This window comes from Panthera pardus, unplaced genomic scaffold (assembly GCF_024362965.1).
Source record: "Panthera pardus isolate Hobbes unplaced genomic scaffold, ASM2436296v1 HiC_scaffold_8, whole genome shotgun sequence".
Classification (NCBI taxonomy): domain Eukaryota; kingdom Metazoa; phylum Chordata; class Mammalia; order Carnivora; family Felidae; genus Panthera; species Panthera pardus.
Genome location: NW_026527013.1, coordinates 6,909,014 through 6,923,617, shown reverse-complemented (window position 1 = coordinate 6,923,617; position 14,604 = coordinate 6,909,014). Strand labels below are relative to the sequence as shown.

The following is a 14,604-nucleotide window of genomic DNA, read 5'->3' as shown; positions in this document are numbered from 1 at the left end:
TAAACTCACAAGAATTAATTGATGGAATGAATGAAAGGGGAAAATACCACTCACCTAACTCTTCAAAATTAAGAGTAGGAGGTTTCTGCAATATTTCTCAAACAGTGGGAAGTATTGTCAAGGAAAACAGCACCCGAAGGTTGGAAAAACTTCACGCACATTGTGTTTCTATAGAAAGATAGGACTATTGTAGGGAGATAAAATATGTTAATCTGGAGTGCAGGGGTTGTTCAGTTGGTTGAGTGACTGACTCTTGATTTTGGCTCAGGTCATGATCTCACGGTTCCTGAGTTTGAGCCCCACATCAGGCTCTGTGCTGGCAGCACTGGAGCCTGCTTTGGAGTCTCTCTCTCCCTCTCTCTTGAAATAAATAAACTTAAATATGTTAACCTTGGGGTGGTGGGAGGGGGGATGGACTAAATGGGTAAGGGGCATTAAGGAATCTACTCCTGAAATCGTTGTTTCACTATATGCTAACTAATTTGGATGTAAATTTTAAAAAATAAAAGATAAAATTAAAAAAATATGTTAACCTTAAAAAATGAAACTGTCAGTTATTTTAGCAGCAAAGAAGGAGGGGGTACTTATTTGGGAATAGCAGAGAATTGCAATCCTGGACAAATAAGCTAAGGAGTCCATAGAACTAAGGAGCGAATGCTCTTTGATAAAGGAAAGGAGGAAGTTGAGAAGGCTGTCATAAAAAATCCATGAGCGTAAACTGGTATTTTGAAGTATAGTGCATTTTCATTGACTGAGTGGTGATAATGTCTCATTGGCTGGGCTGTTAACGGGACAGGAGAAAACCTTTTATCTTCTTGCTGGGTTAGTAAAGTGATATGAACTTGCTAGGTGCCTCTCTTCTTGTTTAGTCTGCAACTGACAACGAGGGATCGGGCTGAGAGCACCCCACTGACTCCCCACCTTCCAGATTCCATTCTAAATGAAGTTTCCTTTTATTAATTTTCACAATTGATGAGTTAATCCTGGTGAACACTCCCCCCACCCTGCCTGTGTAAATGGCTTTTAGTTATTCACACTGCCTAGTGAAGCTGGAAAGACATACTTAAAGTGGACTTTTATTTATTTTTAAAATTATTTGTTGAAGTATAGCAAACATTCAGGAAATCTGTGACTAAAATTTATTTATTTATTTATTTATTTATTTATTTATTTATTGAGAGCATGCATGCATGAGCAGGGGAGGGGGAGAGGGAGAGAGAGAATCTTAAGCAGGCTCCACACTCAGCATAGAGCCAGGACCCTGGGATCATGGCCTGAGCTGAAATCAAGAGTCAGGTGCTTAATGGGCTGAACCACCCAGGCACCCCTGTAAATAAATTTTAAAAGTGAACACACCTATGCACAAATCATAAAATCTACAAAGGGCACATGCCTATGCAATTGCTACCCAGGGTTTTTAAAAAGAAAATTACCAGAAATCCAGAACCTCTTTCATGGTTCTTGTCACTACAACCCCTTATCTTCCAAGAAAAACCCTATTATGAATTCTTGTGATACCTGATAGGACTCAGAATACAACTGCCCTAAAATATGGCACCTTACCATATTGAATACGTTAAGGTGAAAGAATTTGAGAAACAGCTGGCTCAGGAAGGACTCTCTGACCTTCCCCTGAATCACATCGTAAGATGTTCAAGTGATAGATGTCCTTTCTGTACCAGAGGAAAGGAGTATCTTTATCTCTGAAGATGAAGTGATGCAGAGAGGAGTCCGAATGAACAGGATCACTAAATTTCCCTCAGTGTACTACCCTGAAACCTATATCCATTTGTCCTATCACATTTTCCCACTACTTTCTACTCTTCATCAAACTTTGCATAAAAATGCCTATCTTAACTTCTTTGTGCTTTCATTGCCTTATGAAGGCTCCCGTGTCAAGTAGAAAATCAAATTTACATGTTTTCTCTTGTTAATCTGCCTTTTGCTACAGAGCTCCATCCAAGAACCTAGAAAGGTAGAAGGGAAGATTTTTTCACCCTCTCCTACACATCGTGGAAAAGTTTTGCCTGTTTTTTGAACTTTATGTAAGTGGAGTTAAACCCCCAAACTCCTTTGGGTTTGATGCAGGAGTAAAAACCTGACCAATGCAAGAGAACAGCGCCACCTGGTGTATGAAACTAATGACTGCAGCGGGACCAGGACCAAATTTTCAGTAAAGATGGGTCCATTCTCATACTGTACACAAAAATCAAAATCATTGAGAGGCAAAACAAAAAATATGAAGAAAAATATGACTTCATCGCTTGGAATAGGCAGGTATTTCTTTTTTTTAATTAATTTATTTATTTTTCCAGAGAGAGAGAGTGTGTGGAAGGGGCAGAGAGAGGGAGACAGAGAATCCCCAAACAGGCTGTCAGAACAGAGCCCCATGCGGGACGCGAACTCACCCACCGTGAGATCACGGCTCGCTTACCGAGCCACTCAGGCACCCTGAGAGATATTTCTTAAATAGGAGGCAAAGGAAAGAAAGATTTGATAAACTGGAACACATTAAAATTAAGAACTGATTAAAAAGAATTAAGAACTGCTCATCAAAAGACATCACCGATAGTTAAAAAAACAACCCATGAAGTGGACGAAAAACATATATCTACAAAAGAATTCATACTCAGGCTATATAAAGAACTTTTACAAATTAACAAGAAAAAGGCAACTCGACTTAACAATAGGCAAAAAAAAAAAAAAAAAAAAAAAAAAATCTGGACACATCACAAAACAGGATGTCCAAATGGCCAATAAACATAGGAAACGGTTCTTGACTTTGTTAGGGAAATGCTAATTAGATTACCACAATGAGATACCACTACTCACTCAACAGAATGGCTATAAGAAGACTGAAAATATTAAGTGTTAGTGATGCTAGAGAAGAAGCAGAACTCCTGTTGCTGCAGGGAGGGCAATTTGGCATATTCACACTGGAAAACTGGTGGAATCTACTACAGCTGCACATAAGCATATCCTATAACCCAGAAATTCCACTCCTCAGCAAAAGACAAGTGCAGAAATATTCACGCAGCATTGTTATTAGTAACCAAAAATTGGAAACTATACAAGAGCCAATTAACAGTAGAATGAATAAATAAACTGTAACCATATTCACAAACCAAGAATGAACAAACTGCCACCATATGTAACATTCTAGATGAATATCACAAACACAATGAGTTAAGTAAGAAAGCCAGATACCTTACTCCTGGGTGGCTCAGTCTGTGGAATGTCCCTCTGACTCTTGATTTCAGCTCAGGTCATAATCTCGTGGTTCATGGAATCAAGCCCCGTGTCAGACTCTGCCAACAGTGTGGAGACTGCTTGAGATTCTCTCTCTCTCCCACTGTCTCTGCCCTTCCTTGCGTGTACTCTTTCTCTCAAAATAAATAAATAAACTTAAAAAAGAAAAAAAAGAAAGCCAGACACAAATGAGGACATAATGTACTCCACTGATACACAAAGTTCAAAACAGGCAAAGTAATCTGTTCTGTTAGACATCAGAGGGTCATTACCCAGGGGGCAGGGAGACATTGATTGCCAGGGAAACAGAGGGCTTCCTGGATACTGGTTGAGTTCTATTTCTTGATCTGAATGGATACTGACAACATGAGTGTGACTAGTTTGTGAAAACTCATCCAATTATATGTATAGTGTGATTCACTGAATGTATATTATTGTTCACTTTATAACCTAACTCAACCTCAGTCCCTAGGCTCTATGGTTTCCTCATCTCAGAAAGTGGCAACTCTTGGGGTGCCTGGGTGGCTCAGTTGGTTAAGCATCTGACTTTGGCTCAGATCATGATCTCGCGGGAGTTTGAGCCCCGCGTCGGACTCTGTGCTGACAGCTCAGAGCCTGGAGCCTGTTTCAGATTCTGTGTCTCCCTCTCTCTCTGATCCTCCCCGTTCATGCTCTGTCTCTCTCTGTCTCAAAAATAAATAGACATCAGGAAAAAAAAGTAGCAACTCTTAACAAACAATTCAAGCCAAAAAACCTTTGAGTCCTTCTTGACTCCTTTCTTTCTCTTACACCCCATACCTCAGCAAATATCAATGGTGTACTTAAAGTATATATCCAGAACCAGCCCAGTTCTCACCATCTACACTGTTATCTTTTTGGTCCACAGCTCTTTCAACTCTACCAAACTGTTGTAATGTCTTCTGTCTGGTCTCCCTGCCTCTGCCCTTATCCACATTGAACCCAGCCACCAGAGCAATCCTTTCGAAGCCTAAATTGGAACATATTAGTCCTCTGCTTAAATCTCTCTTATGGCTTCTTACTGATGTTGGGTATTTTCTATTTGCTACTCTAACCCATACTCTACCCTGGCCTGTTGCCCAGGAAGGTTGATCTATTTAGACTGCATCAAGAGATTTCTTTGCCCTCTGGCTTCCTATTGGGTTGGGCCAATGGGAAGCACTAGCAAGTTATCAGAGGAAAGAAGAGTGAGGTTTGGGTATGTATGCCCCATCTCCTCTCCTGTACGTCACTAAGGGCTGGCTGCACACCTCAGAACTCTACTCCTGTAATGCAGCCTTCTCTTCATACACTACTCCTTTGATTTCCCTAAACCCCACTCATACCTTTGTAAATATTGCCTTCTTGAGCTCTATTCAAGTTATTCTAAATTCAGTGTGTCATCTGAATGAACAAAGGGTACCAAAATGACCTCAAGAAAGAGGCTCTCATATAGGACTCTGAGGTTGGGTTGGTTACATATTTGAGGAGCTCATTGATGACCTCTTTGTGAGGGGGAACGAGGCATGGATGACACACTGCAGAGAGTGATATCACGGTTACTCAAATTATCATTCATGGCAGCATTAGATGAAGCACAGTTGCAAGTTTTGGGAAAAGAAGTGGTATGGCCCCCACTTCATTTGCTGTGGCAATACTCATTATGAAATTTGTGGAGTCTCCTGCTTTTTAAGACATTCCCAGAGAGAGACACAGGTGAAGGGAGAAATAAAAAGCTGTAGATATACAGTGGAGACCATGCATAGAAAGTTAGAAATCTTGGGGGGGAAATGGGAATTTCCTGGGTGTGTGTCTGGACTTGTCCTAGATAAACAGTGGGGTCACCAGTAAGTCTTATCTTAGTCACAATGGGGAAAGGAGGGTGTTTGCAGTAAGTAGTTTCTGGAACTCAAAAGGGTAGGAGGTGGGGGGATTACTAGTCCTGGTTTTGTGGCAGCACAGGTAAAGTTGAATATTTCATTCTCCTTTACACATTGATGTTGATATTTAACCACAGATATAAATGACTAGTTTATTCTAAGACATCTTACCTGTCTTCAATTATTTTTTTTCTTTTTCTTTCTCTTTTTCTTTTTCTTTCTCTTTTTCTTTTCTTTTACTTTTCTCTTTCTTTCTTTCTTTTTTTTTTTTTTTTTTTTTTTTTTTGAGCAGTGGTTCTCAATGAAGGATTGGATGTCATAGCAGTTTGGTTTGGGTGCTACTGGCATCTAGTGGTGGTACCAAGCTAAACATCCACCAATGGGCGGGACACTCCCACAACACCGGTACATTGGGCTCCAAACCTAGTTACTGCTCAGGCAAAGAGCAGGGGGTTGAATACAAAAATTGCTACCTGTCTCTGCTTTGAGAACCAGGGCTTTACACGCTGGGCAACCATGTCTGAAAACCTAAACTTCTTCTGAGATGCAGAAATCAAATGGGCTCTGAGGATTTTGAAATGCATCTTGATTTCCCCTTGGAGTTACTGATCATTATTCATTTGTTAACTTGTATTCAAAACAGCAGCTCAAACCTGTAGGATTTTTATATGGAGTTTGTCAAATTTTAGTTATAAAAATTCAGAAAAAAGGGCTTCAGATTTTAGCTGAGATCCAGAAAAGGGCAGGAAGCAAAATTTTCTGTAATGGGCCATACAGTTAATATTGTAGGCTTTGTCGGTCTAAAGAAAATCTCACCTCCCCCTGTGCATTCTCCTTTAACCTCACACAACACTCAAAACTACTTCGGATACTTCTGGCCTCTAAGTCTGTGTGTGTGTGTGTGTGTGTGTGTGTGTGTGTGTGTGTGTGTTTCCCCCAGACTAAATGATTCTCACATTTTCTAGCTACCAGCTTGGTGTCCTGCAATTCAAGTTAGTTCTGACACTATCTATCTGGAGTTAGTGTCAGATCCCACAGGTTAAGAGTTCAGTCTCACAAACTACCCCATCCCACTTCAGATACCAATTGCAGTCCAGATTGTCACCTATGCTTCCGGCTGACCAGCTGTAAGTCAGAGGTTCCCTTAGTCTCTTCCTCTGGTTCAATGAATTTGCTAGAGCAGCTCACAGAATTCAGGAAAACAGGTTACTTATTAGATTACTGCTTTTTAACAAAGAATATTAAAGGATAGTAACAAACAGCTAGATGAAGAGATACCTAGAGCAGCGTCTAGAAGTGTCCTGAACACAGGAGCTGGTGTCCTTGTGGAGTTTGGGGTGTTTCGCCCTCCTGGAACTTTTGATGTGTTCTTATTCACCAACTCAGAACCCTGTCTTTTTATTATTATTTTTTTTTATTTTTTAACATTTATTTATTTTTGAGACAGAGAGAGAGAGACAGAGCATGAACGGGGGAGGGGCAGAGAGAGAGGGAGACACAGAATCAGAAGCAGGCTCCAGGCTCCGAGCCATCAGCCCAGAGCCCGACGCGGGGCTCGAACTCACGGACTGCGAGATCGTGACCTGAGCTGAGGTCGGACGCTCAACCGACTGAGCCACTCAGGCGCCCCAAACCCTGTCTTTTTTTTTAAATCATGGTTTCATTACATAGGTTTGATTGCTTGAATCATTGGTCATTGGTGATTGGGTCAGTCTCCAACACCTGGAGGTTGGGGTTTGGGGCTGAAATTTCCTTCTAATCACTGCTCCGTCTTACTGGCAACCTGCCCTGAAGCTATGAAGGAGCCACTTAGCCAAGAGTCATCTCATTAGCATACCAAGAACACTCTTATCACTTAGGAGATTCCAAGGAGTTCTGTGCCAGGAACCAGAGACAAAGACCAAATATTTTTCCATAGAGACAAAAGTTAGCCTTCTATTTATACAGATATTCTCCCCCTGGCACTCTCAGAGAGCACACAGAACAGAGCCCAGAAAGTACTTCTACTTAAAAAGATTGTTCCCTCCATAGAGCTAGCCTGGTACAGAAATTTAGCTTCCAGCCTAAGATAGCATTGAGTTAGTAATCAGGTATGTAATATTAATTACTCTTCTCATTTTATAGGTGAATTGAACTCAGAGTTTAGTTAATAAATGACAGGTGCTAAAACACAGGACAGTAGACCTTAGTATAAAGCTATTTGACTTGACTTGAGAGCCAGGATTAACCACTTGACTAGAATTGAATTAGGGAGGAGTCAGGATTTCTAGCACACCCAGTACTTCATTTCCTTTCACTCATTCTAGAAGCCTACACACAAGTCAGATGACAGAATCATGAAAACGAAGACATTCCAGAGATGAGTTTCCTCAAGGCTCCCTTGATGTCCCTGTTCCTCAGGCTGTAGATAAAGGGGTTCATCATGGGAGTGACTACCGTGTACATCACTGAGGCCACTGCCCTCTTCCTGGCAGAGAGAGAAGATGCAGAACTAAGGTAGACTCCAACACAAGTCCCATAGAATAAGCAAACAACAGACAGATGAGACCCACAGGTGGAAAAAGCTTTGAACTTTCCACCAGTTGATGGGATTCTCAAGATGGAGGAGATAATTCGGGTGTAAGAGAAAATTATCCCTGAGAGAGGACCAAGACCCAACAGGCTAGTCACTAAATACACCAGGACGTTATTGATCAGGGTATCAGAACAGGCAAGTTCAAGGATTTGAGCAAGCTCACAGAAGAAATGGGGGATTTTCGAGTCTGTGCAGAAGGACAGGTGCACCAGCATCAGACCGTGGAGCAGGGCATTCATAATGCTAATGAACAAGGAGAGAAGAATCAGCAGGCCACAGAGGCGAGGGTTCATGATGACCCTGTAATACAGAGGGTGGCAGATGGCCACATAGCGGTCATAAGCCATCGTAGTTAGGAGTAAATTGTCCATACATATAAAAACCATGAAAAAGTATACTTGAATGAGACAGCCTCCATAAGTGATAGATTTGCTCTGTGTTTGGATGTTCACCAGCATTTTGGGGACTATAGTGGAGGTGAAGGAGATGTCGACAAAGGACAGGTTGGAGAGGAAGAAGTACATGGGGGTGTGGAGGTGGGAGTCAGAGCTGACGGCCAGGATAATGAGCAGGTTCCCGAGCACGCTGACCAGGTACATGGACAGGAACAGCCCAAACAGGAGGGGCTGCAGTTCTGGATCCTCTGAGAGACCCAGGAGGAGGAATTCTGATACTTCTGTCTGGTTTTCTGATTCCATGTTGTTGAGGTGCCTGCTGAGTTAGAGACAGGAGTTAGTTACGATGAAACAGACACACAGACATCACTTGCTTGAGAGACATCTTTTATTTATGCTTTAAATTCTAGTAATATTTAAACAATTCTTCCCATCAGGTTCGTCTACGCCTTTTTCCCTTCACCAAGTAAATATTGAGTGACTTCTATGTATCATCCATTTTTCTAATGCTAACATTAAAAATGAAGGGGTGCCTGGGTGGCTCAGTCAGTTAAATGTCTGACTTCCACTCAGGTCATGATCTCATTCTCCTGAGCTCAAGTCCCAGGCTCTAGGCTGACAGCTCAGAGTCTGGAGCCTGCTTCAGATTCTGTCTCTGTGTCTCTCTGTCTCTCCCCAACTCACACTCTGTCTCTCTCTCTCTCTCTCCCTCTCTCTCAAATATAAATAACATTTAAAAGAAATTTTTTTAAGTAAAATCTAGGATTAGATTCTGTAGTTTCTTCAAACAGTATCAGACCTGGTTAGATGACTTAATTTTCTCAGAAAATCTTAACTGTGTAGTCAACCCTATACTGCTTGACTCTGTTCATAATTGCAAATCTCAAGTAATCCTGGAAATTATCTGACATTCTCTATTGCCTTTGTGTGAGAAGTAACACTATTAACCCATTCCTTTAAATGTTCTCTAGTTTACAATCACATCAAATCATTCTTTAAAAATTTTTTTAAGTTTATTTATTTTGAGAGAGAGAGAAAGGGGGAGGGTCAGAGAGTGAGAGAGAGAGAGAATCCCAAGCAGGCTCCAAACTGCCAACGCAGAGCCTGACATGGGGCTTGAAGCCACAAACTGTGAGATCGTGACCTGAGCTGAAATCAAGAGTCAGATGCTTAACCAACCAAGCCACCCAGGTGCCCCAATGTCAAATCATTCTATTGGGACCTATCTTTTTTGAAGGAATTTCTTTTGCTGGACTTGTGACTTGTCATTTATCATCAGCCTACAATGGATGAGAGACATTATAAGAAAAGGTTGAATGATGGGGCGCCTGGGTGGCTCAGTCGGTTAAGCGGCCGACTTCGGCTCAGGTCATGATCTCGCGGTCCGTGAGTTCGAGCCCCGCGTCGGGCTCTGGGCTGACAGCTCAGAGCCTGGAGCCTGTTTCAGATTCTGTGTCTCCCTCTCTCTCTGACCCTCCCGCATTCATGCTCTGTCTCTCTCTGTCTCAAAAATAAATAAACATTAAAAAAAAAAAAAAAAAAAAAGAAAAGGTTGAATGAGTCTTGTTATTGTGTCTGCTTAAGAAATGTCATATCCATAGGGGAAATTCCTATCTGTTCTTTAAAACAAGAATACCAAATGCTTTTTATGAACAACTGGTTATTTTCTCTCATAATTACATTCTTTCCCTTCCTTTCCCTTCCCTTCCCTTCCCTTCCCTTCCCTTCCCTTCCCTTCCCTTCCCTTCCCTTCCCTTCCCTTCTGGCTTCTAGAAAGCTTAGAGCTGGGTATATGGGCCATGTCTAGAAACTCAGAGTTATTTTTATAGCATATTTATTTTTTTATTTTTAATATTTTATTTTGTAAGTAATCTCTAAACCCAGTGTGGGGCTCAAACTCACAGCCCCAAGATCAAGAGTTACATGCTCCACCAAGTGAGCCAGCCAAGTGCCCCTGTAGCATATTTCTTTTGACTAATTTTTTCTTGGTAGCCAGCCACTTTCTAGGATATGTCCAAATGGCAGTGGTTTTGTAATGATCCCCCACCTTCCAAGTACCCTTGAGTGCATTTGATTTTGTGCATCTTTACAGAGCAATCTTCCCATAGGTGCCAGCAAAGGGCCAGCACATCCTTGTGGGATACTTCAATGGCTCTCTACCCATTAAACACCCAAGTCCTCAGTGGCATTCAATTTCCTCCATGATCTGGCCCCTGTAATAATTACATATGGGATGATGTAGTCTCAGCAATTGCCACCTCATAAAAATAACATTCCAGGGGAGCCTGGGTGACTCAGTCGGTTAAGTGTCTGACTTGATTTTGGCTCAGGTCATGATCTCACAGTTCATGGGATGGAGCCCTGCATCAGGCTCAGCACTGACAGTGTGAAGCCTGCTTGGAATTCTCTCTCCTTTCTCTGCCCCTCCCCTGCATTCTTGAGTCCTCTCTATCTGAAGGAAAAAAAAAAAAAAGAGAGTGAATAATTCTAAGAACTGGTATGCAAATACATTATTGATAAAAAATGTATCATTTTCTGCTTTAATCAAAACCAAACCATCTCAGGATGTGAATTTGGAAGGATACATATTCATAATGGAAGTGGAGGGAGGGTGGAATGCATGGAGTCTTGAGAGAACAAAGGAGGTGACTGAACATTTTTTCCTCTGCCCTCACACTGGCCTAAGTGGGGGGAGAGAATTGTTGAACCAGCCAATGCTAACATCAAGGCCACTTGACAGAATTGCAATCCACAGGATGGTTAATGGAGCAAGGGTAGGAGGACATTAGTCATGAAAGGGAGAAGTAGAGCAAAGGTCAAGGGACATTTCTGTCCTTCAAATGAATAGGATGCTCTATGCAGTAAACAAGATAGAAGGGGCACCTGGGTGGCTCGGTCAGTTGAGCATCCAACTTCAACTCAGGTCATGATCTCATGGTTTGTGAGTTTGAGCCCCGTATGGGGCTCTCTGCTGTCAACACTGACCCTGCTTCACATCCTCTGTTCCCCCCTTTCTCTGCCCCTCCCTCTCTCTCTGTCTCAAAAATAAATACACTTTAAAAAGAAAAGAAAAGGTCTCAGTGCTACAGACATACTCTAGAAATATTGGCTGTTCTTATTGCTGTTATTATTTTTATTAATAACAGTATAGTTGTTGTACTAGCCTTTATACTTGATCTTAGCCAAAAGACCAAGAAACAGTGTGGTAGTCTTTATGAAAGAGAAAATATTCAGCTTGGTTTAGGATGTTCCCTTTCCCTTGATTTGCTGATACACAGGCTGTTAGCTTTTTCAATAGTCACTATTGCAGAAATATGAATGGAGGTTATACATTTGGAATTTTTAAAATTTTTTAATTAAAAATTTTCTTATTGTTTATTATTTCTGAGAGGGAGAGAGAGAGACTGAGAGCAAGCAGGGAAGAGGCAGAGAGAGAGGGAGACACAGACTCGGAAGCAGGCTCCAGGCTCTGAGCTGCCAGCACAGAGCCTGACGTGGGGCTCGAACTCACAGACCACGAGATCACGACCTGAATTTCTGGAAATGGATGGTGGATCCCCACCACACTGCCTGACAGTGTGGATGTACTTAGTACTACCAAACTGGACACTGGAAAATGGTTAAAATGGTACATTTTATGTTATGTATATTTCATTATGATTTAAAAATGAATTAATAAATAAAAAATGTTGAAGAAACTTGCTGATTTGCTTTTTTTATGCTCGTGTCCTTCATGGTGGTTTGAGAAATCAATTGCCCCTCATTTTTCACGCTTCATGGGTGGTTCTTAGGGAACAGAACTCAAGAAGCAGACGGATGAAATAGGTGAAGGGGAGTAAGAAGTACAAACGTCCAGTTATAAAAGAAATAAACCATAAAGACGAAAAGTACAGCAAAGGGAACATCGTCAATAATATTGTAATAACTTTGGTGAAAGATGGTAGCTATACTTGTCATGGTGAGCATTTTTTATTATTATTTTTTTCTTTTTTAATGTTTATTTTTGAGAGAGAGGCAGAGTATGAGTGGGGGAGGAGCAGAGAGAGAGGGAGACACAGAATTCGAAGCAGGCTCCAGGCTCTGAGCTGTCAGCACAGAGCCCGACATGGGGCTCGAACCCACAAGCTGTGAGATCATGTCCTGAGCTGAAGTCGGACGCTTAACCGACTGAGACACCCACGCGTCCCCATGGTGAGCATTTTTTAATGTATATAATTGGCAAATCACTTTGTCATACACCTGAAACCAATATAATATTGTATGTCAACAATTGTATGTTTCATCTTTAAAAAAACCCCACAGATGTCTGTGTTCTACCCAAGAATTTCCCGTTGAGTAGGTCCAGTATTTGCATTTCTAACATGTCCCCAGGTGATGCTGATATAGCTGTGTGGAGGGAACCACACTTTGAAAACCATTGCTGTAGAAGTTTCTAAAGTATGGTGTAGAATGAGCCCAGCTGGATTCAAATCCTGTATAAAGCCAATGAAGGAGGGGCGCCTGGGTGGCTCAGTCGGTTAAGCCTCCGACTTCGGCTCAGGTCACGATCTCGCAGTATGTGAGTTCCAGCCCCGCGTCCAGCTCTGTGCTGACCGCTCAGAGCCTGGAGCCCGTTTCAGATTCTGTGTCTCCCTCTCTCTGTGACCCTCCCCCGTTCATGCTCTGTCTCTCTCTGTCTCAAAAATAAATAAACGTTAAAAAAAAATAAAAAAAAAAGCCAATGAAGGAAATCCATGAACACGCTTGAGCTTTTGTTTGTTATCTGGGTAATGGAAATGAGAATGTAATATCTACATTCCAGGAATGCATATGAAAAGGAAAAATAAAACACACAGCAGAGTGTGTACTCACTGTTCATATTATTGATATCAGCATCACTGGAATTTGAGAAGATCCTGACACGATTCTTCCTTTTGAGTGGCATGTGTTGGAGGGTGTAGGGGGAAAGGACAGGAAGAATGAGGAAGTGGGAAGGAGAGAGAGAATAGCCATAGAGCAACATCGGTGAGTTGCAAGGAAGACCAACTTGAAATTTCTACTAGGACCCTTGGTTACATTTAGGGGCAAGTTGACTGGGGAGACTGGTCTCCTTTCCTTAAATCTCAGTACCTCCTTCAAAGGATTGGATTTAGCATTAACAATGTGACCCTAGAGCAGACAGTTTCCCTTCTGTCATACCTGGGAAATAAAGTGGTGCATTGGAGCAGCCTGGAATCCTTAGAGAACTTTAGAAAGTTTCAATTCCTTTCAGTAGGGCATCAGTCGCTGCAAACTTTGGGTGAGGAAAAGGTGTCCACGGAGTCAGTGGCAATTGTGAATCCAGTGCCAGGGGACTTGGGAATATGCCAAGTAGTTAATAAAAATCCGGAGTTCCTTTAGACAACTATTCTCAATCTTGACCGTGGATCAGACTCACCTGAAGGGTTTCTTAAAACACTGGTTGCTGGATGCCACCCCAGAGTTTCAGCATGTCTAAGTGAGGACTGAGAAAGTGCATTTTAGGGACACCCAGGTTCAGTTAGTTGAACGTCCCAATGTCAGCTCAGGTCATGATCTCGCTGTTCATGAATTCGATCCGTGTATCAGGCTCAGGGCTATCGGCGTGGAGTCCACTTCGGATCCTCGTTTCCTCTCTCTCTCTGCCCTTCCCCTGCTCATGCTCTCAATCTCAAAAATAAATAAACATTAAAGAAAAAAAAGCTTTTTAAATAGAGTGTATTTCCAAGAACTCTCCAGGTGATACTTCAGGTAAAAATGGCTGCATCATTTTCAGGTCCCAAGGCAAAACGAAAACGGGGGACCCTTAGCTCATAAATTTCAGAAGGTGACAGCAAAGCATTAAAGCAAGAGTGGGGTTCTCTGTGACTGCCCAGGCTGTGCACACATGAACCCAGCTCTGGCTGCTGGGCTGGAGACAACATTTTGAGAACCACTACATTAGACTTCCTACTTAATTAACCTAGGACTAACTCTACATGGGAATAATAATAATAATAATAGCAATAGTAAATTGTCCCTTTTCTCCAGAACTTACAAGGGATTTCTGTATCTCCAGGATGACCCCACAGAAGACCACAGGTGATGATGGAAAATGTGGATGTGGAAGACAAATTGACTTTTGAGAATTTCAAGCAGACAGTTATGTGTAGAGTTTCTGGACAAGACACATTTTCCAAGAAGTGACACGGTGTCTTCCTTCCTGGTCTGGTAGGTGTGAGATTGTGTGGATAGGGAAGAGGCGGTCTATTTACAGTTTTTTCTGCCCCTAGAGGTTTTGTCTCCAAAGCTCATTAGCCGATCTTCATTCCAATCCGATTCCTACTTGCCGCGAAGGGAGGAAACTACTGGCTTGTTAATTACCTGACTGGGACAAAAGGAATTTGTCCTTTCCCTCTCCTGCCTCTTTTGTCCCAGAGTTAAAGCTCACAGTCCAGGTCTGATGAAGATGCCCACAGCAGACACCGTCACCATTCACCACGCACCACTCGCTTTTCCAGGAGGCAGTTTG

At 42.0% G+C, this 14,604-nt stretch overlaps 1 protein-coding gene across 1 annotated transcript; it reads right to left on the bottom strand.

Annotated features, from left to right (window-relative positions):
- Positions 1-7,460: 7,460 nt before the first annotated feature.
- On the bottom strand, positions 7,461-8,408 carry LOC109253943 (olfactory receptor 7G3-like). The gene has a single exon (XM_019427404.2). The coding sequence runs from the start codon at positions 8,397-8,399 to the stop codon at positions 7,461-7,463; it is 939 nt and encodes a 312-aa protein (XP_019282949.2). The 5' UTR covers positions 8,400-8,408.
- Positions 8,409-14,604: the final 6,196 nt, after the last annotated feature.

Bases quoted from the DNA above. Each gene is read 5' to 3' on its own strand.
- LOC109253943 (XM_019427404.2), bottom strand. From the start codon at position 8,399: ATGGAATCAGAAAACCAGACAGAAGTATCAGAATTCCTCCTCCTGGGT.